This window comes from Chiloscyllium punctatum, chromosome 3 (assembly GCF_047496795.1).
Source record: "Chiloscyllium punctatum isolate Juve2018m chromosome 3, sChiPun1.3, whole genome shotgun sequence".
Classification (NCBI taxonomy): Eukaryota; Metazoa; Chordata; class Chondrichthyes; order Orectolobiformes; family Hemiscylliidae; genus Chiloscyllium; species Chiloscyllium punctatum.
This window is the reverse complement of record NC_092741.1, coordinates 84,257,078-84,278,840: the sequence shown is the minus strand read 5'-3', so window position 1 is coordinate 84,278,840 and position 21,763 is coordinate 84,257,078. Positions and strand designations below refer to the sequence as shown.

Sequence of the window (21,763 nt, the reverse complement as noted above, 5' to 3'; positions counted from 1 at the left end):
CCCTCCAATCACCACCAGGACAGAACCCCACTGGTCCTCGCCTACCACCCCACCAACCTCCAGTTACATCGTAACATCCTTCGTCACTTCGTCATCCCAGACCCCACCACCAAGGATATATTTCCCTCTCCTCCCTTATCAGCGTTCCGGAAAGACAACACTCTCTGCGACTCCTTCATCAGGTCCACACTGCCCACCAACCCAACCTCCACACCCGGCACCTTCCCCTGCAACCGCAAGAAATGCAAAACTTGCGCCCACACCTCCACCCTCACTTCCCTCTAAGGCCCCAAGGGATCCTTCCATATCCATCACAAATTCACCTGCATTTCCACACACATCATTTACTGCATCCACTGCACCCGATGTGGCCTCCTCTACACTGGGGAGACAGGCCGCCTACTTGCGGAACATTTCAGAGAACACCTCTGGGACACCCGCACCAACCAACCCAACCGCCCCGTGGCTGAACACTTTAACTCCCCCTCCCACTCCGCCAAGGACATGCAGATCCTTGGCCTCCTCCATCGCCAGACCATGGCAACACAACGCCTGGAGGAAGAGTGCCTCATCTTCCGCCTAGGAACCCTCCAACCACAAGGGATGAATGCAGATTTCTCCCGCTTCCTCATTTCCCCTCCCCCCACCTTATCTCAGTCCCAACCCTCAGACTCAGCACCGCCTTCTTGACCTGCAATCATCTTCCCGACCTCTCCGCCCCTGCCCCCTCTCCAGCCTATCACCCTCATCTTAACCTCCTTTCACCTATCGCATTCCCAACGCCCCTCCCCCAAGTCCCTCCTCCCTACCTTTTATCTTAGCCTGCTTGGGACACCCTCCTCATTCCTGAAGAAGGGCTTATGCCCGAAACGTCGATTCTCCTGCCCCTTGGATGCTGCCTGACCTGCTGCGCTTTTCCAGCAACACATTTTTCATCCAGTTATATAGCATGGAAATGACTCAACAGTCCAAATTGTCCACACCAACCAGATATTCTAATTTGAGCTAGTCCCAGCTGCCAGCATTTGGCCCATATCCCTCTAAACCCTTCTTATTCATGTACCCATCCCAATGCCTTTTTAAATGTTGCAATTGTACTCACCTCCATCACTTCCTCTAGCAGCTCATTCCATACGCACACCATCCTCTGCATGAAAAGGTTACCCCTCAGGTCCTTTGTAAGTCTTTCCCCTTACCCCTTAAACCTATGTCCCCTTGTTCTGGATTCCCTTACCCTGGAAAAAAAACCTTGGCTGTTCACCATATCCTTGCCCCTCATGATTTTATAAACCTCTGTAAATACATCCCTCACCCTACAACCCTGTAGGGGGGTAAAAAACCCCAGTCTATTCAGGCTCTGCCCTCAAACCCTCCAATCCTGGCACCATCCTTGTAAGTCTTTTCTGAACCCTTTACGTTTAACAGCATCCATTCCTACAGCATCGAGACCAGAATTGAGCGCAGTATTCTAAAAGTAGCCTCACCAATGTCCTGTACAGCTGCAAAATGATGTCCCAAATGCTACAATCAATGCACTGACCACTAAAATGTGCCAAGCACTTTCTTCACCATCTTGTCTACCTGCGACTTCACTTTCAAGGAACTATGTACCTACACCACTAGGTCTGTTTGTTTAACAACATTTCCTGGGGCCCTACCATTAACTGTATAAGTACAAAATACAACACCCCACATTTATCTAAATTAAACTCCATCTACCATTCCTCAGCCCATTGCCCATTTGATCAAGGTCCCATTGTACTCTGAGATAAACCTCACTGTCCACAAAACCACTAAATTTTGGTGTCAAATCAATTTTAGATATATGATGAAATGCAGTGGACCAAGCACTGATCCATATGACACAATTCCGGTCAAAGGCCTCCAGTCTGAAAAACAACGCTGTACCACAATCCTCTGTCTCCTATCTTCAAAATGTGGAGGTGCTGGTAATGGGCTGGGGTGGACAAAGTTTAAAACATCATATAGACCAACAGGTTTATTTGGAAGTACTACCTTTCAAAGTGCTGCTCCTTCATCAGGTAGCTGTCGAGTAGGATCATAAGACAGAATTTATAGCAAAAGATCACAGTGTCATGCGTGCAACTGAGAGCAGTTTTGTAGAACCTTACCTGTAGCTGTCGATAATACAAACATCTCAGCAAGGGGCCCAGCAATCTCTTCTGTACTTTCCCACAAAGTTCTGGATACGCCTGATCAGGTCCCAGGGATTTATCTATCTTTGTGCTTTAAGACATCCAGCACCATCTCTTTTGTAGTATGGGCACTTTTCAAGACATCACTATTTATTTCCCCAAGTTCCCTAGCTTCCATGTCCTTCTCCGTAGAAATATTGACAGGAAACATTTGTTTAGTATTTCAACCATCTCCTGTGGTTTACACAGACTGCCACGCTGATCTTTAAGAACTACTATTCTCTCCCCAGTTACTTTTTGCCCTTAATGTATTTGTAGAATCTCTTTGGATTCTCTTTAACCTGATTTGCCAAAGCTATCTCCTGTTCCTTTTTTTTGTCCTGCTGATTTTCTTCTTAAGTATACTCCTCCTGACTTATACACCTCTAGGGATTTACTCAATCCCAGTTGTCTATATCTGATATATGCCGCCTCCTTTTTCTTGACCAGAGCCTCAATTCCTCTAGTCATCCAACATTCTTTACACCTATCAGCCTTGCCCTTTGCACTAACAGTAACATACTGTCTCTGAACACACATTGCATTTTTGAAGGTTTTCCACTTTCTAAACATCCCTTTACCTAGAAACAGCCTCTTCCAATCAACTTTTGAAAATTCCTGCTTCGTACTGTTAAAGTTGTCTTCATGGTTTTACTTGAAGGGAAAAGAACCGACTTATTCTTTTGCAGCCACTTATTATGGCTCTCCATTTTGTTCATTTGCAACTAGTACAAACAAAAATGTTTATACGATATTTGTCCGTTTACTCGACAGAATGACTCTAGTATTTAGTCGCAAACCTTTGAGTGAGGGTAACTGCATAAAAGATGATCAGACTCTTGTTTATTCCTCAGTGCTCTTTTATGGAAAAAAATTATTTTGATTTTACAGTACTTTACCTAGCTCTCTTTACATTTTATGATCTGTATGCGTTCTCTGACTTTAACATGCTTTTGAGTTATAACATTTGAGTTATTTACAGGGTTTGATTATTTCCATTAGCTTGCTTTGTTTGCATCGATTAACTGTTATTAGTTTTGTCACTTAATCTTTTGAAGTTTTCAAAGTGTTCTCAGCTTTGCATTTAATGTATGTTAGCTGTTCTTAGTTTGGTGAAAGCACTAATTGAGTATACTGTTCATATGGTAATTCCTGACACTCAGGAGAAAAAGCCAGAGAATCAAAAATGTGCAGGTTAGGTGAATTGGCCAGGCTAAATTGCCCGTAGTGTTAGGTGAAGGGGTAAATGTAGGGAAATGGGTCTGGGTGGGTTGCGCTTCGGTGGATCGGTGTGGACTTGTTGGGCCGAAGGGCCTGTTTCCACACTGTAAGTAATCAAACCTAGTAGACAATGAGCAATTGCTGAAGATCACATTAATATGGAATTGATAGGAAGGTGAAAAGCAGATAGCTGGAACGGTGATGACATTTGACGTAAATATGAAAAAATATGACAAGTAGAACTTTTCAAGTATTTAAGTTTGTAAGTTCCAGTTGATCTCCATTGGCAACTCAGTTGTTTTAGGGCCAAATTGCTGAAAGCTTAAAATACAATCTCTAGTGCGATAAAAGGTGTACATAGTTTTTTTGTCTTATTTTTTTAGAGAGTTTGGATGTTAAACTAGTGGCAGATGAAAGTAGTCTTTTTTCTATTTAATAATAAGAATAAGTTTAATAATTATCTTGGTTGATATTTTCAGAACCATGTTTTTAATCTAGCATGTGTTAAAAGAACAGATAACTCAAGGCCTCCTGTAATGTTAATGGATGTTTGATTTATATTACGAAGTTTATGACAAAAGAGAAACATTAGCCTAGCCGAAGCTAGGATGTCTTTTTCTTTGAATTTACTGAAGCTTGAATTTCTGAGGAAATAACTACGACCTGAATCTCCCAAATCTGTCCACCCACCACAAGGCACAAGTCAGGAGTGTGATGGAATATTCTGCACTTGATTTGAGCATTCTGAGACAGAGCAGCTCACATGATTGATAACCCATTGACTAACTTAAACTTTCAATCCCACCAACATGTACAGACATTTCAACTATATTAAAAGGTCATTCAGCCCAACAAGCCTATGTCTTTTAGAATTGAATTTTCCCTCTTTTTCAACATAATCCCATCTATATATCCCCAGGTTGAGAGATTTGTTAGAGGTGCACAAAATCATGTGCGTCTGGATAGTGTCGATAGGGAAGAACTATAAGGGTTGAGGAAAAGAGGATACAGACTTAAGGTGATGAACAAAAGAAGCAGCAGAGACACCATGGAAAGCTTCTTTCCTGCAGTGAGTGGCTGGGATCTGGGATACATTGCCCGAGATGTGATGGGGGGAGGTTCAATCAAGGCATTTTAGTGGGAATGTTGTAATCATCAAAAAGGAGAACTATGTAGGAGAACAGGGGAGGAACAGTGTCTGAATGGTCTCTTCCTCTGAGATATCCATTCTGTGATGTGAAATTTCATTACCTAATAAACCCCTCATTTTCTGCTTCAGTGATTCCTCTTAGTCTTGCCGAACTTTGTCTTTTAGTTAAACATTCCTAATTTAGCTAAAGTCTGGAATTTGTGACAAAATGTATTCTCTTGTACATTTTAAATTTGGCAATCTTCTCCATCCTAATGAAATGTTGTTCTTCTGACATGCATTTGTTTTCTTGTAGCTATGCACTTGGAGTCTTGCTTTACATCACAGCAAAGTTCAGTTCCCACTCTTTCTGCTGGCATGGATATAACAAACCCAGATGTTGTGCGGTTACTTAAAAAGGTGAATTTAATGATTGTTAATAAATTTGTAATATTTTTGGTTTTTTATTGCAGTCAATCTTTTGTAAATCTTATTTAAAATTTAAAACTTCAACATTGTTTACAGTTTCGCCTTCTTAATGAGTTTCAGAAGGAAGTTCCATCCTTTTGGATACGCCATCCAGAGAAGTATGTTTTTCTATCTTGAAATTTTATGAATTGGAAATAATAGACTTGTTTTACATTGTAACTAAAGTCTTAATTATTTACTTTTTTATTGTTTGTCATGTTGGTTAGCAGGATACTTACATCTGAAAAATTCACATTACAAAAGTTATGACAAATAAGAAATCTTGAAATACTCTGCTTCTGAAGTTTATTCTGAAAAAATCAAATATATCGCTTCACTTGTCACCTTAAAAAGTAGCATGAATACTTCTCTGTAGCATAGCTATGTGATTCACAGCTAAGATTTTGCTATAACATTAATAACAGTTGTAAATCTCTGATTTTCAATTTTCTCAAGGTTTATGGAGGAGATAGTGGAGAGCACTCTATCATTGCTGTCAGTAACTCACGAACAGAGTTTCAGAGCTGAATCCTCGCACCGTGTACTGAAACCTGTCTATTTTCTGGCATTGTTGGATACTAAAGCCTCCTGGTTCAATAAGTGGATGGTAAAAATAATTAATATAAAAGAAATGTAATGATGACAAGCAAGGAATCTTAAAACAGCAGTAATAATTACACTCTATGATTGACCATTGACCAGCGAATAGAGTCATGAAATTTTGTCTTTCAATCTTGGGATGACAGTTTTCAATGTAACTTTTAATCCAGTATTGGTTACTGTTGTCCAAGTGCTGTGCAAAATTCAAGTCACTTTTGTTTCCTGCTTCACTGTAAGGACTGTAGTCCAGCTCTGGATGCACTTTAAGAACTCTGACCCATTTTAATCCCAGATATTATTTATTTCTGTTTACTTTATGATGATTGCAACTATGCTATGACAAAATGTTTTCAATTGTATACGAGTCTTATTCTTGATTTTTCTTTCACACTACTCTGTAGTTTATTTCTTAATTTCATTGCCTGGGCTCTGACCGAAGGTATGTCTTTTGTCATTGTCTGCTGAAGTTTCTCCTAAGCCATGCTTCTTGTCGGTTTCTGTCAATCATCATTTTTCATCATCTTCCATTCTCAGTGGCAGGTCAAAGAGGCAGATTCTAAAACTACCTGAATTGGATCATGAATCAAGCCAGTCCTGCTGTTAATCTGAACAGAGCTAACATTCGCAAAAATCGGAAAATATGTTCTCAGAATAGTATTACACAGAGGCAAAAAGAATCAAGCCTAACATAAACCAAAGAAAGATAAGTTAACTTTGTCAAAAAAGTTTTAAGGAGAACCAGAAAAGAACTGGGGCAGCTGGAGATATTTAGGCAAATATTCTCAACAGATAATGTTCATAAAGTCTCAGGTTATTTTCATCTTCATTTAATGAAAAATTCAAGCCTGAAGAAATAGAACAAGAGTAAAAAGATATAGAGATCAAGATCTGTTGGTTGTGACAAAGTACCAAATGGAAAAAGTTGAAAGGCTGTATTGCTGCATGAAGAGGGTGAGAGAGGGAGATAGAAAATATGGGCTCAAAACTGAAGCAGTAGCTAAAATTCATTTACAAATGGAACATAACTGTGATTCAAATGAAGAACAGGCTTCCCAGGACACTTTGATATCCAGAAACTTATACAAGTTCTGAACAATACTGCTTTATAGCATTGTGTTGTTATAAAATCTATCGAAAAGGGTTCAGATTTTCACATGACTAGCAGATGTTTGAATTTTATTTCAATGTCTAACTGAAGTTCTCAGCCAGTATCTGTTTTCTCACTCACTCCTTTGTGCTTTCTTGCAACCTGACTGCTTTCAAATGTAGAATTCAGTTAATTCCACTTGAGAAGCAGTATCAGCACAAACATTCAGTAAATTAAGTGAAAGACAATGTTTAAAAAAAAACAATTTGAAGAATATTGCAACTAGCTAACAGTTAATTAATGCAGTAAGTAATTTGCTAAACAAGCTTAGGATGTTCCTTTGATTAGATTATTGAGCTTGCAGGTCAATTGAAATCTTTTCCTGGAAAATAATTTATGATGCAAGAATCTAAATATATATTCAGAAAACTGTCTTGTTTTTATTTGGTCCAAGTCTTAATTTTAAATTGCCTTTGAAAATTCTTAAGAGTTGTTTTGGTTTAAAAAAAATAGTTGTTACAATATTGGAATACCTAAGTCTTTTATTCAGATTATTTGGTTGATTTTATGGGTAACATCATAGATTTTAAAAGCATACTTTAAGCATTTTGACTCAGAATTTTGAGATGTTCAATTCCTCTGTCCTGATGTACTCTCTTGCTGAAGTAAACATTGATCAAAATTATCTGGACTTTTTGTTGAAAGTGTTATTCTGGTAATCACTTGTGCTGAAATCCTAATGTGTCCTTCTGTCAAATTAATATTTAATTATTTCAATACTTTCCTTGCTAAATTCCTGCCTTCCTCTATAAATTCCATTTCATCTGAATTCTGTTCTGTGTTATCCCAATTCTTATTCACTCTTACCTTAATTAGCTTATTGCTGTCCAATGCAAATTGAATAAAAGTGACAGTAGCAATGTGGATATGAAATTGCCTGAGGAATAAGAGAGAAAGTAATAATTGATGGATATTAGTCAGACTGAAACAAAGTTTGAAATGGAATCCTCAAGGGTTCATTTCAGGACTCTTGCTTTTCCTGATATTTTAATTATCTAAATTTTAATAATGCAAGGGAAGTGTCCAGTTTTGCAAATGATATAAAATTTAGATGCATTAAAAACCATTGTAAAACTACATTTGTTGTGGGGTGCAGATAGACAGAAGGTGAATTTCAGTGCAGAGATGTGTGAGGTAATGCATTTTAATAGAACATCAGGATACAGGTTAGTGAAGGGTGCTACCCTAGAAGGTGTACAGGTGCAGAGAAAATTTCTTGTGTATATGCTCAAGTCATTTAGGGTGGCAAGACAGGTATGGTGAACAGGAAATAAATTGTGTGGCATTATTATTGTGTTGTAGAGTACAAGAACAAGGAGATTATGCTGAACTTGTATAAAGTAGTAGTTAATCCCCAGCTGGAATATTGTATGAGGTTGTCAGTGCTACAGTTTAAGAAGGGGGTGAACACATTGGAGAGAGTTCAGAAGAGGTTTTATGAGAGTGGTTCTAGGATTGAGACTGAGTAATGATGATCGATTAGAGAAGCTTAGACTTCTCAGTGGAGAGGAGAATGGTAAAGGAGCTTTCAAAATCATGAGGGAGTAAGGTAGTAAATAGGGAAGAACTAGAAAGGATAGATATAAGGCAATTTATAAAATATGCAATGTGAGAACAAACTTTTACATACAGTCATTTGAGTCTAGAACACACTGCCTGGAAGCTTTGTGCATCTAGATTCAGTTGAGACACACAGAAGAATGTTAGATGATTGTTTGAAAGAAATATATTCTGGGTTATCTGTCAAGGCAGGGAATAACACTAGAATATAACGCTCATTTAGATATCCATTGCGGATGTGATGGGCCGAACTGCGTCCTTCTGTACCATAATAATTCTGTCACTGACTCTATCTCATGTCTTTACATATTCTCCTCCTCAGCCCTATAATTTTTCCCAAGTGCGTTTCTACAATACTTTCAGTACATTTTTTTTGCCATTCTCTCCTGTCGTTGAAGGCAGATTCTTCAGCTGGATAGGTTCTGATCTTTAAAATTTGCTCTATTGATAACAGCATCTTCTATTTTAAGCACCTTTTATGATATTTGTCAAAACTTATTTCTTAATTCATTTCATCTAATAACTCTGAAACAAAAATAGAAAGTGCTGAAGAAATTCAGCAGGTCTGGCAGCATCTGTGGGAAGAAAGCAGAGTTGACATTTGACTCCAGTGACTCATCATCAGAGTTGATCAGATCTCTTCGTACCTGCGTCTACCTAGCATGGAGCTCATGTATTGCCCATCTCTGATGCACATTGGAAGGACTTTGTCAAGTGCAGGTTAAAATTTTAGGTTTTGTTGTGACACTTGCATGTAGATAGAAAATTAAACATTTCATAGTGATTGCACATAACTCATATAAAGTCACTGAAAATTTCAGCTGCAAAATGGCCTGAAAAGGGAGTCCTGATGTTCTTCAGTTGCTGGTTGCTAGCGCCCTGTTCATTGTCATTTTAAATGAAATGGGGTATTCAGCTGTTGATGTCAATTCAGTGGGAATAATGAAGGCTCCAATGTTAGTATTCTCTCTCTGGCCAATGTCTGAGCACTGAAACTGGTTATGGCCATTTAGCTGTCTAGGGGAGACCACACCATCTACATGCCTGAGGCAGGACTTCCAAAACAAGCTTTCTGCTTCAAGCTTTGTCATGGTAATTGGTTATTAGGGGGTCAGCGAAAATCCTAAAAGGATATTGTTAAAGCCTGCCAGAAAACAATGCAACATGTCCACTGATTCATAGGAATCTTTTGCCCAAGACTGCTCAAACTGGAGGTTAAGCATCGACAAAGGTGTCAAATGATTTTAGCTACTTTGACAAATCAAGGTGGAGGCCAAGCAAACAGGAGAAGGAGCACATGAAAATCCAAGCATCCCATCTATTTGCCTTTTCAAACATCCCCTGACCCAGTAGCAGAACTGAAGGCATTGTTGATGATAGTATGATATGATTACCAATAGTGATTAATGGGGTCCCTGCCAAACATGTCATATGTAAATGACCTGGATGAGGGAACAAAATGCAACGTTTCTGTGTTTGCTGACTACTCACTGGGCGTGATTTGAGAGTTGCGAGGAGGATTCAAGAAGGCTTCAAGGCGATTTTACTCGCATTGAATGGGCAAATACTTGGTAAAGGAGAAAGTGAGGTCTGCAGATGCTGGAGATCAGAGTCGAAAGTGTATTGCTGGAAAAGCATAGTAGGTCAGGCCGTATCTGAGGAGTAGGAGAATCAACGTTTCGGGCCGGAGCCCTTCAACAGGAGCAAATACTTGGTAAATGCAAGGCATGGTGGATACATTTGAAGTTATACACTTTGGTGTGAAAAACAAAAAGGCAAAGTGTTATTTATATAGTGATATATGGGAAATGTGTACAATAAGACAGACTAGATCCAGGAAGGATGTTTTCCCTGTTTGGGGAGTCTAGAACTTGGGGTCAAAGTCTCAGGATATGAGGTAGGCTATGTAGGACTGAGATGACGGCAACTTTCTTCATTCAAAGAGTGGTGATCATATGGAATTCTCGACCACAGAAGGTTGTGAAAGCCATGTCATTGAGTATATTCAAGAAAGAATTTGATAAATGTTTAGATATTAAAGGCATCAAGGGTTATGGGGAGAAAGCAGGAATATGGTATTGAGATAGAGCATCCACTGATCATGTTGAATGGTGGAGCAGGTTCAAAGGCCCAAACTGCCTATTACAGTTCCTAGATTCTATGTTTCTAATATCCATACTTAATCCTTGTCAGATTGTAAGTCCACCCTCTTGATTCACCTTGCATCTTCCAAATTGCATGTGCAGATTGTGTAATATTATGCATGTATAGGTAAAGCTGGGAATGTATTATAGCATATCATATGAATATTAGGATAAATCATAGCCAGTGTCAAAGTCCAGTTATTAAAATGTAATGAGAAGAAACATCATGGGCTCAGAAATTTGCTTGGAGTAGTGGAAGTCAACTGTATAATTCCTTGTTGTTTGACAGAAGTTACATTTTGTTACTGCTTATCCTAATCCCCTAATACTGTATTTACATAAAATAATTCACAACAAAGCATATTTCTCATCTCAAAGTAATTTGGGATCAGCTATAAGATCTTTAAGGAGATTCATATGATTTGTTTCTTTTTCATAGCATGGTTACTACAGCAGAACGGTGGTTCTAAGACTCCTTGAAAATAAATACAAGTCTTTGGTAAGTGTTCCAGAATTGCTGAACATCTGAAGTATAAAATGTTCTATTTTTGAATGGTGGTGTTGTTTAGTTCGTCTTTGTTTCTTGAAGTTATGCAATGAGCAGAAGCATTTTTTAATGCAACAAATAAAAAGAAAGGTTTTCAATTATGTCGGATTATGCTAAAGGAATGCTCTAAGGGAGGCTTAAAAAGAGTGTTCTTCTAAGAACTTCCAGTTGATGATGATAACTGAAATCAAAATTTACCTCCACAAACGTTCTCCTCTTGCATTCCAATGACTATTGCACTCTAAATTGAGCATAGAACCGAATGGAAGACTGCAAGTATCATGATACTCAGGACAAGAAAGATACAAGAAATAATATCAATAAATAAATAGAAATAAAGAAAGTGAAAGTAAGAAAACACATGTTATAAATAGTGAATTATTCAGAAAGTGGAGAAATTGGATGAGCTTTTTCTATTAATCTTAGAATGGGCATATCATAGGATCCCTGCAGTGCAGAAAGAGGTCATTCAGCCCATTGTGTCTGCGCTGGCCCACCGAAGAGCACTCCAATCAGACCTACCACCCCCTCTCTCACCCCATTCCCAGAATCCCACATTTACCATAGCTGGCCCAACTAGCCTGCACATCTACTGGACAACTTAGCATGGCCACTGCACCTAACTTGCCTATCTTTGGACTGTCGGAGAAAACTGGAGCACCCAGAGAAAACTCACACGAGCACAAAGAGAACTTGCTGCTGGGCTATGGAGCTGGCATTGGGGGTCCAGGTGAGATTCTCCGCCAGGTGTACACCAAGAGATTTGGTGCTCTTCGCTATCTCCACAGGGGAGCCCTCAATGTTCAGCGGAGCATGGTTGCTGCATGCCCTCCTGAAGTCAACAACCATCTCTTTCATCTTGTCCATGTTCAGAGACAGGTTGTTGGCTCAGCACCAGTCCGTTAGCTGCTGCACCTTATATAGGGAAAATATTAATAAGCTGGAGAGGGTTCAGAAGAGATTTACCAGGATATTGCTAGGAATGGAGGGTTTGAGTTTCAAGGAGAGGCTGGATATGCTAAGGCTTTTTTCATTGGGGCATAGGAGGTTGAGTGATGACCTTACAGAGGTTTATAAAATCATGAGCGGTCTGGATAAGGTGAATGGCAGGTGTTTTTTTTCCCCTAGGAATTTCAAGACGAGGGGGCATATATTTAAAGTGAGAGAAGAAAGATTTTTAAAAAATGAGGGGCAACTTTTCCACAGAGAATAGTTCATGTGTAGAATTAACTTCCAGAGGAAGTAGTGGATGCAGGTATAGTTACAATGTTTAAAAGGTGTTTAGGTAAGTACATGAATAAGAAAGGTTTGAAGGGATATGGGTCAAGACCAAGAAGGTGGGCCTGGTTTAGTTTGGGATTATGATCGATATGGACTGGTTGAAAGGATCAGTTTCGAAGATGTGTGAATCTAATAACTGTAGCTGACTGGAACAACTTAAGATTCAAGATTAGATCTGGAGTGAAAGTGTCAGGATATTGTCAGGCCCACACAGTCTTTGATGTATCAACTGTTGTCATCAGTTTCTTAATACTTGAAGGGATGAATCAAATTGACTGAAGGCTGGTGAGGACCTGATGCTGGATTAGTGGTGCTGGAAGAGCACAGCAGTTCAAGCAGCGAAATCGACGTTTCGGGCAAAAGCCCTTTGAGGACCTGATGCTGCTAGCCTTCTGAGTATTTCTAGCATATTCTGGACCCAGCCATCATTTGAAGATAGGGATGTTCATGGAGTCTTCTCTTGACATTATCTGTCTAATTACTCACACAATGTACAACTGTAGTGATAACTTTGATCTGATTGATTGTAGTGCAATTGCTTAATCTGGTCTCTCAGTTGCTGCTTAATCTGTGTAGAATGCTTATATTATGTTCCTCAAGCATCTCAGCAGTGATCATGTAAATCAACTTTGCTAGTATGATATCATATTCGCATGCCTGTCACTCCGTTTCCAAAGCAGATTTGCTTTACAATTTGAAGGTGGTACTGGTTTCAAGAAGGAGGAGGAAGTATTTTGCGGGCAATCTGTAAATTTTATTGAAATTTAGACTTGAGAGGAACTTGCCACAACTGCAGCATGTGGCGGCACCTTATCCGACAAGCCACAACACAATTAGAAGCTGACCGTATCAATGCAGCTGTGCAGAAGTGACAAAAGCATAATGAGAGGAGACCTGGTTTTAAACATCTCTTTCCTCAAGATAATGCATATACTCTCTGCTAAAGACTTTAGTTCCAGAGTGAATGTGCAGAATCATTTGAGGATGCAGAAATCATGCAATCTGGTTGATATTAGTTTTGTCTTGTACCATCAATAGATTAAGACCTCATTCTTGGATATGCCAAATACTACTTCTGTGTATTTGAATAAGTAAGAGCTGGCACGGTCGCTCGCTGGTTAGCACTGCTGTCTCACAGTGCCACGGACCTGGGTTCAATTCCAGCCTCAGGTGACTGTCTGTGTGGAGTTTGCACATTCTCCCCATGTCTGCATGGGTTTCTTCTGGGTGATCTGATTTCCTCCCACAATCCAAAAGATGTGCGGGTTAGGTGAATTGGCTGTGCTAAATTGCCCTTAATGTTCAGGGATGTATAGGTTAGGTGCGTTAGTCAGGGGTAAATATAGGAAAGGGAAATGGGGTTGGGTGGGTTACTTTTCGGAGTGTTGGTGTGAACTTGTTGGGCCGAAGGGCCTTTTCAACACTGTTGGGATTCTATTGCCTCTGAGAAATGGGGCCTATCAATTTTCAACTAAGACTTATCCATTTTAGGATTGAGGATGCATCAGCCAAGTATGGGGGATATTGTATAACGTTAGTTTAAAATACCAAGGTTAATGTGGCAGTTTAGAGATTACATTTTGTGAGGCGTACCTATTCATTAAACTATAAAGATGTGACAACCATTTTTGAGGAGTAAATTGTTGGATTTAGATAGAAACTTAGAAGCAGGTGTAGACATGCGGCCCTTTGTACCTGCTCTGCCATTCAATATGCTTATGGCTCAGTACCCTGCTCCTGCTTTCTCACATACTCTTTGATCCCTTTAACTCTAAGAAAACATTCAATATTTTAGATTTAATTGCTTTCTGTGGCAGAGAATTCCACAGGCTCACCATTCTGAATGAAGAAATTTTTCCCATCTCGGTCCTAAATGGTTACCCCTTTGCTTAGACGATGATTCCAAATTTTGAACTTTCTAGTCATTGGGCGCATCCCTCCTACATTTTTCCCTGACTAGTCCTGTGAGAATTTTATATGGTTCTATGGTCCAGTGAATATAGACTTAACCAATCCAGTCTCTCTTCATACATCAAACTTGCCATCCTTGGTAATTATTTGGTAAATCTTCATTCCACTTTGTCCATAGCCCAAATACTTCTGGAAGTTATGGGTATTTTTTTTGACAGGTTTGTTTGTTAACATTGTATTACATGTTTTCTAGGGTTGTGAAGAAATGTCAAGGATGTTGAAGAATTTCTCTCATTTTTATGCAATATTATTGCAAAGGAATATTTGTAACGTAAACAGTTGGAAAATAGAAACTAGAAACCTGATAAAGGCTTTTGTTCATTACAGATAAATATGAAAACACTATTGCACAGTGATCTCCATTTTGTTTTCAAAAAGCTGAAAATAGTTATAGAATTCTTTTCTAACACATGATTTTGAACAAGAGATCAAATTTGTAAATCTCTTCGAAAAACTGAGTGTGGTTTCATTCCTTTAATTAATGTAAGAATCTTAATTTCTAAATAAATTGTTCCATGTGAAGTATTCTAGGGAAATTTCAGTAAGGTGTCGGGAAAAAATTCACATGTTTATTTTCAAAAATTGTTAAGAATGAAGAAATGTATGGTTTCATTTCTAATATTTGTTTTCTAATTGGCATTATAAAACCAAATATCTTTATGGAAGATTGAATATTTGGAAGGCACAGATTTCCCACAAGAACTGAAAGGTATTTTAAGATAAGTTATTTAGAGCACCTATTTAAAAATGATGCATAATCTAAACAGATAGGAAAAAATACATATGACCACTGATGGGCAAGGACAGTTTACTGATCCCAGAGTGGACAAACAAATGGTAGAAGCAGAGGATATTGATTTCCATTGTTAATTACTCAGAAAGCTTTATTGATGCCAGATCAGAAATAAGGAATGGCTGAAAAAGAAAGTGACTGTGTTTCTTGCCTGTTGCTAACAACAGTCACTTCTCTTTGTTCGCAATTTCCTTGGGTCAGTCAAGTTGTCAGGTAGCTCTTTATCTTTTCCCAAGGGAGGACTGCTGGTGGTAATTTATTCTGGTTTTTTTTCCAGCCATCTTGACCTAGCCAAAGCATTTGTTCGAAGGCATGATGGGTAAACTTTAAATGCTCCTGTCTGTCAAAAGTGTATGAATTCCCTAAAATATTAGGCTGGTGCCAGCATGGTCCACCTTCGGAAGCCTTCTTCCATTCAAAGCATCCGTTGAGAGTCTGTGTTTATGCACATCTTATTGTGACAGGTTTATGCAAATTATTTATTCAAATATCCATTGTCAAGGGATAGATATTCAAGGTAATCCATTCCATTGATAGTCCATTATTCATTCTATGGATAATTCTTGTAGTATAGCCTTGATTCATCTTCAGGTTGTTGGTTTATGTATGGATCGTGAGGTCACCTCTCACACTCTTATTAGGACTAGCGGTTGCTTCTTTCAGTGCTTGTGTGAAAGACATGTCCTTGACCAAAATTACAGCCTTGGCTGCCTTGTGTTTGTCAGCTGAGTAATCTGGTGTGGAGGTTTTATCAGAGAGAACTATTACTATAATATTCAATAAATCTCATAGGAATTTATAAAATTATCCTACATTTGAATGTTTACATTATTGCTGTTTGATCAGTAATTGTGGAGGCAGGTTCAATCAAGCCATTCAAGAGGCAATTAGATTATTATTTGGAAAGAAAAATGTTCAGGATTACAGTGAGAATGCAGGGGAATAGCACTTGGTGAATTGATCATTCAGAGAGCCGAGGCAGACATACTGGTCTGTAATGATTTTGTGATAAATCTGTAGATAGCCAAGGAGAAAATATTCAATGTTGATTTGGTAAGATGAAATGAAGTGTCAGAGCAATGTTTAAAACTTGCATTATATATTTTTGTACAGATCACGGCTGCAGTTCGTCAATGCTTAGATTACTATGATTCAAAAAATGTAGAGAATGATGATACTGATAATTTATGTACCGTGCGGTATCACAGAAGTAAGTAGCTTGGTTAGTTACAATCACATATTGACAGTAAAGTTTTGAAAGTGATGAAATATAACATTTGTGTCTAATGTTATCAACAGTCATGATTATTAAGCTGGTTAAAGACTGTTTGTTTTATATTGGACTAATTTGTCAAACTGAATGATGTTGAGAAAACTTGTTTTCTCTTGTGCACAGGGTGTTTTATAGTTTTAATTTTTCTTTTCTTTCTAAAGCCAATGGTCGGAGGACATATTATACCGGACATGAATTGCAATATATTTACTTTGTACATTCACTTTGTCTTCTGGGAAGATTGTTGATGTACACGGATGGTAGAAAACTCTTTCCTATAAAGGTGAAAAACAGGAAAGGTAACAAATTCAGAAATTAGTTACTAAATTTTAAATTGTAAAGTACAATCTGTTTTTTTTTCTGAGCTGTTTCAGCATACCTACAGTTTAGTGCTTTTACTGTGTATGTTCATTGATTTGTATCTTAAGTTTCAGACAAAGGGTGTCTCAGTGACTCAGTGGTTAGCAATGCTGCTTCACAGCTCTTCAGAAGGAGGGGGAAGGAGGGTGGGGGGAAGGGAGGGGGGAAGCGGGGTTGTTGAGGTGTTGGTGGTGGTATGGGGGACAGTTTGTGTGTAGCAATCATAATTCTATTAGTTTCACTATGGTTGTAGTTGTGGAATAAAGGTAAGCCTTGTATAAAAGTTAAAGTTTTTAATTGGAGTAAGGCAAACTTTAATGATATAGACAAGAAGTTTCAAAAGTTGATTGAACTAGACTGTTCACAGATAAAAGGAAGTCTGACAAGTGGGAGGTGTTCAAGAGCGTGAGGATAATTAAAGGCATTTTGTTCCATTTTGGCAAGGTTGGTAAGATTAAGGAACAATGGATGAATAAAGATATTGAAGTTCTAGTCAAGAATAAAAGATCATTTAATTTTAGATATAGACAACTTGAATCTTTTAATCAATATAAAGAGTGTAGGGACATTCTTAAAAAAGAAATCAGGATGGCAAAAAGGGTATATGAGATAGCTTTGGTAGATAAGGCTACAATAATCCAAAGACATTCTCCAAATACATTTGGAGCATGAGAGTAACTAGAGAGAGGATAGGACCTCTTAAAGATCAAGAAGGTCGTCTTTGTGGAAAGCCAGGAGATGAGAAAGATATTAAATGAATATTTTGCATCAGCTTTTGCTGTGGAGAAGGAAATGGAGTCTAGAGACAGCAGAGAAGTAAATTTTGTATTTAAAAACAGCTCCCATTACAGAATAAGTTTAAAAATCATACAACAACAGATTTTAGTCCAACAGGTTTATTTGAAAGCACTAGCTTATGGATTGTTGCTCCTTCATCTGGTAGGTATGGATTATAAGACCATAAAACAGAATTTTTAGCAAAAGATTGCAGTGTCATGCAACTGAAATGGTAAGTTGAACAAATCTAGCTAGTCTTTCATCTTTTAGAATGGGTTGCAGGTTTCAGTTCATTAATATGTAAATCCCAGAACTACTTTTAAGTCACACTCTCGAGATAACATATGTCACTTTTTTTTATATAAAACCTTCCCAGCTCAGACAATGCATTAAAGTTGTGAGATTGAAGTCTGTCTGTATCTCCAATCTTGGGTCAGACTTGTTCTACTTCCAAAGTGGAATTTACAAAATATTACATAGATTGACTGCCTGCAGATTGTGCATTTTCTGAGCAAAATAGAATATATTTGCAAATATAATTCTGCAAATACAAATTCACCCCATAGACTTATATGTGCATGTATGTGCATGAAAGAGAGTGTGTGTGTGTGTGTGTGTGTGTGTGTGTGTGTGTGTAGGAGAGGTAATCTGCATGAGTGTGAGAGTATGTACATGTACATACGTATGAGGGAGTGTATAGTGTGGTACAGTCACCTGAAGTGTGACATAAACCCAAGGTTCTGGCTGAGGCCATCTTCATGGGTGCCGACCCTGGCAATCAGCCTCTGCTTAGCCACTTTGCATTGTTGGCCATCCCGAAATCTGCTTTGAAAGATGACCACCTGAAGATCCGAGGCTGAATGTCCCTGACCGCTGAAGTGTTCCCTGATTGGAAAGGAATACCCCTGCCTGGTGATTATTGTATTGTATCCATTCATTCATTGTCGTAGCATCTGCTTGGTCTCACCAGTATACCATGCCTCAGGGTATCTTTGCCTCAGGCCTTCGGGGTAACATTGACCACAACACAGTACAACCCTGTCATGGCAACCACTGCAAGATGTGTCAGAGTGTCGACAAGGATGCCACCATTACATGTGGGGACACCACACACCATGTATGCGTCAGGTACTCAAGTGACTTGGCCAGCATTGTCTATCTCATATGCTGCAGGCAAGGATGCCTTGAGGCAAGATATTTTGGTGACACTAAGCAGATGCTACGACAATGAACAGATATGGTACAACAATCACCAGGCAGGAGTGTACCCTTCCAGTCAGAGGGCACTTCAGTAGTTGGACGTTCGGCCTTGGATCTTCAGGTGACCATCCTCCAAAGCAGACTTTGGAATAGGCAACAATGCAAAGTGGCTGAGCAGAGGCTGATAGCCAAGTTCGGAACCCATGAGAATGGCTTCAACCAGGACCTTGGGTCCATGACATACTACAGGTAACCCCAAAAACAGGAAACAGGTAACAGGCACACGCAAGCACACACTCTCTCTGTCTGTGTATCTCTGTGTGTGTCTCTCTGTGTCTCTCATTCTAAAAGATGAAAGACTTAACAACGGCCTAGGTTTGTTCAATATATCATTTCAGTGTATGACACTAATCTTTTGCTATTAATTCTGTGTCTTATGCTCTATAAGTACCTGATGAAGGAGCAGCACTCCAAAAGCTAGTGCTTCCAAATAAGCCTGTTAGACTATAACCTGGTGTTGTGTGATTTGTAACTTTGTCCACCCCAGTCCAACACCAACGACTCCACATCACATCATAGAAGAGGAAGTTCAGGAGGCCTTAAAGAATATAAAGGTAAATAAATCTCTGGGACCTGATGTAATGTATCCCAGAACATTGTGGGAGGTAAGGGAAGAAGTTGTGAGACACCTTGCAGTAATATTTGCGTCACCTATAACTACGGGTGAGGTGCCTGATGACTCAAGGGTGGCTAATGTTGTACCTTTGTTTAAGAAAGGTTGTAAAATGAATCTGGGGAACCATAGACCTGTGTGTCTGATTTCGGTTGTGGGTAAATTGTTGGATGTGATTATAAAAGATAGGACTTATGGACATTTAGAGAGGCAAAAATTGATTAGGGATAGTCAGCATGGTTTTGAGCAAGGAAAATTGTCTCTCTCACACTTGATTGAGTTTTTTGCAGAAGTTACCAAAAAGATTGATCATGGCAATGCAGTAGACATTGTTTATTTGAATTTTAATAAGGCTTTTGACAAGATTCCGTATGGTAGACTAATTTCTAAAGTTAGGTCACATAGGACTCAGGGTGAGCTCTGATATTGGCTTAAAAACAGTAAACAGAGTTAACAGTGGAGGGTTGCTTTTCGAACTAGAGGTCTATGACCAACGGTGTTCCACAGGGATAGGTTCTGGGTCCTGTTTTGTTTGTCAAAGAACAAAAACAAAGATGATTATAGCACAGGGACAGGTCCTTTGGCCCTCCAAGTCAGCACCAATTGAGATTCTGTATCTAAATCTGATGCCTATTTTCTAAGGATATGTATCCACCTGCTCCCTGCCCATTCATGTATCTGTTTAGATACATCTTAAATGATGCCTTCGTGCCTGCCTCTACCACCTCCAATGGCAATGCATTCCAGGCACCCACTATTCTCTGCATAAAGAACTTTCCACGCATAGCTCCCTTAAACATTTCCCCTCTCACTTTGAACTCATGACCCCTAGTAATTGAGTCCAGCACCTTGGAAAAAGCTTCTTGCTACCCACTGTATCTATATCTCATGATTTTGTAGGCCCAATCAGGCCCCCCCTCAACTTCTGTCTTTCTAATGAAAACAATCCTAATCTACTGAACCTCTCTTCATGAATAGTGCCCTCCATACCAGGCAACATCCTGGGGAACCTTCTTTCCACCCTCTCCAAAGCATCCACATCCTTTGGTAATGTGGTGACCAGAACTGTATACAATGTTCCAAATGTGGCCAAGCCAAAGTCCTATACAGCTGTAACATGACCTTCCAACTGTTGTACTTGACGTCTTGTCCAATGAAGGAAAGCATGCCGTATGCCGCCTTGACTGCTCTATCGACGTGCGTTGCCATTTTCAGGGTACAATGGACCTGAACACCTAGATCTTTCTATACTCCAATTTTCCCCAGGGGCTTTCCATTTACCGTATAGTTCGCTCTTGAATTGGATATTCCAAAATGCATCATCTTGTGTTTGCCCAAATTGAATTCCATCTGCCATTTCTCCACCCAACACTCCAATTTATCTATACTCTGCTGCATTCTCTGACAGCCCACTTCACTATCTGCTACTCCACCAAGCGTAGTGTCATCTGCAATCATTTATTTAAATGATTTGGATGAGAATATAGAAGGCATGGTTAGTAAGTTGCGGATGACCGAAAATTCGTGGCATAGACTGTGAAGAAGGTTTTCAAAGATTACGAAGGGATCTTGATCAAATGGGTCAATGGGCTGAAAATTGGCAGATGGAGTTCAATCTGAATAAATATGAGGTATTGCATTTTGGAACAACAAACAAGGATAGGGCTTATACAATAATTCCTAGAACCTTGGGTAGTATTGTAGAACAGAGCGACCTAGGAGTACATGTTCATAATTCTTTGAAGTTTGCGTCATATATGGACAGGGTAGTTAAAAAGATATTTGGCACGCATGCCTTCATAGCTCAACTCTTTTGAGTATTGGAGTTGGAAAGTTACATTGAGGTTGTACAGCACTTTCGTGTGGCCTGTTCCAGAACACACTTTCCTGTTCTGGTTGTTTTTTATATAGGAAGGATATTATCAAGCTGGAGAAGGTTCAGAAGAGAGATTTATCAGGATGTTGTCAGGCATGGAAGTTTTGAGTTATTAAAGAAAGGCAAGAAAAGCTGTAACTTTTTTCACTGGAACATAGAAGGTTGAGAGCTGACCTGATAGACGTTTATAAAATAATGAGAGGTATAAATAGAGTTGATAGTGGTTGTCTTTTCCCTAGGATGGGGGATTTCAAGACTAGTGGCACATTTTTAAGATGACAGGAAAGGGATTTTTAAAAAAAAGACACGAGAGGCAATTTTTTTTACCAAGGGTGGTTCACGTGTGCAATGAACTTTGAGGAAGTGGTGGATGTGGGTACAATTACAATGTTTATAAGACACCTGGACAGGTACATGAATAAGAAAGGTTTGGAGGAAGATGGGCCAGGAGCAGGCAGTAAGACTAGGAATACGTTTGGCATGGACTGGTTGGACTGAAGGGTCTGTTTCTGTGCGATATGATCCTATGCTATAATTGGGACTTGAAC

The 21,763-nt window shown here is 39.1% G+C and overlaps 1 protein-coding gene across 4 annotated transcripts in view; it reads left to right on the top strand.

Moving 5' to 3' along the window:
• tbc1d32 (TBC1 domain family, member 32) overlaps positions 1–21,763 on the top strand; it is a 247,339-nt gene that overhangs the window by 65,062 nt on the left and 160,514 nt on the right. For all 4 annotated transcript variants that reach the window (XR_011954513.1, XM_072555916.1, XM_072555917.1 and 1 more), the window contains 6 exons: positions 4,862–4,965; positions 5,071–5,132; positions 5,470–5,620; positions 10,904–10,963; positions 16,170–16,266; positions 16,491–16,628. Coding sequence is in view for 3 of the 4 variants with exons in the window: in XM_072555916.1 (XP_072412017.1) it covers positions 4,862–4,965; positions 5,071–5,132; positions 5,470–5,620; positions 10,904–10,963; positions 16,170–16,266; positions 16,491–16,628 (612 nt within the window). In the remaining variant the exon portion in view is untranslated. The remainder of the gene's footprint in view (positions 1–4,861; positions 4,966–5,070; positions 5,133–5,469; positions 5,621–10,903; positions 10,964–16,169; positions 16,267–16,490; positions 16,629–21,763) is intronic.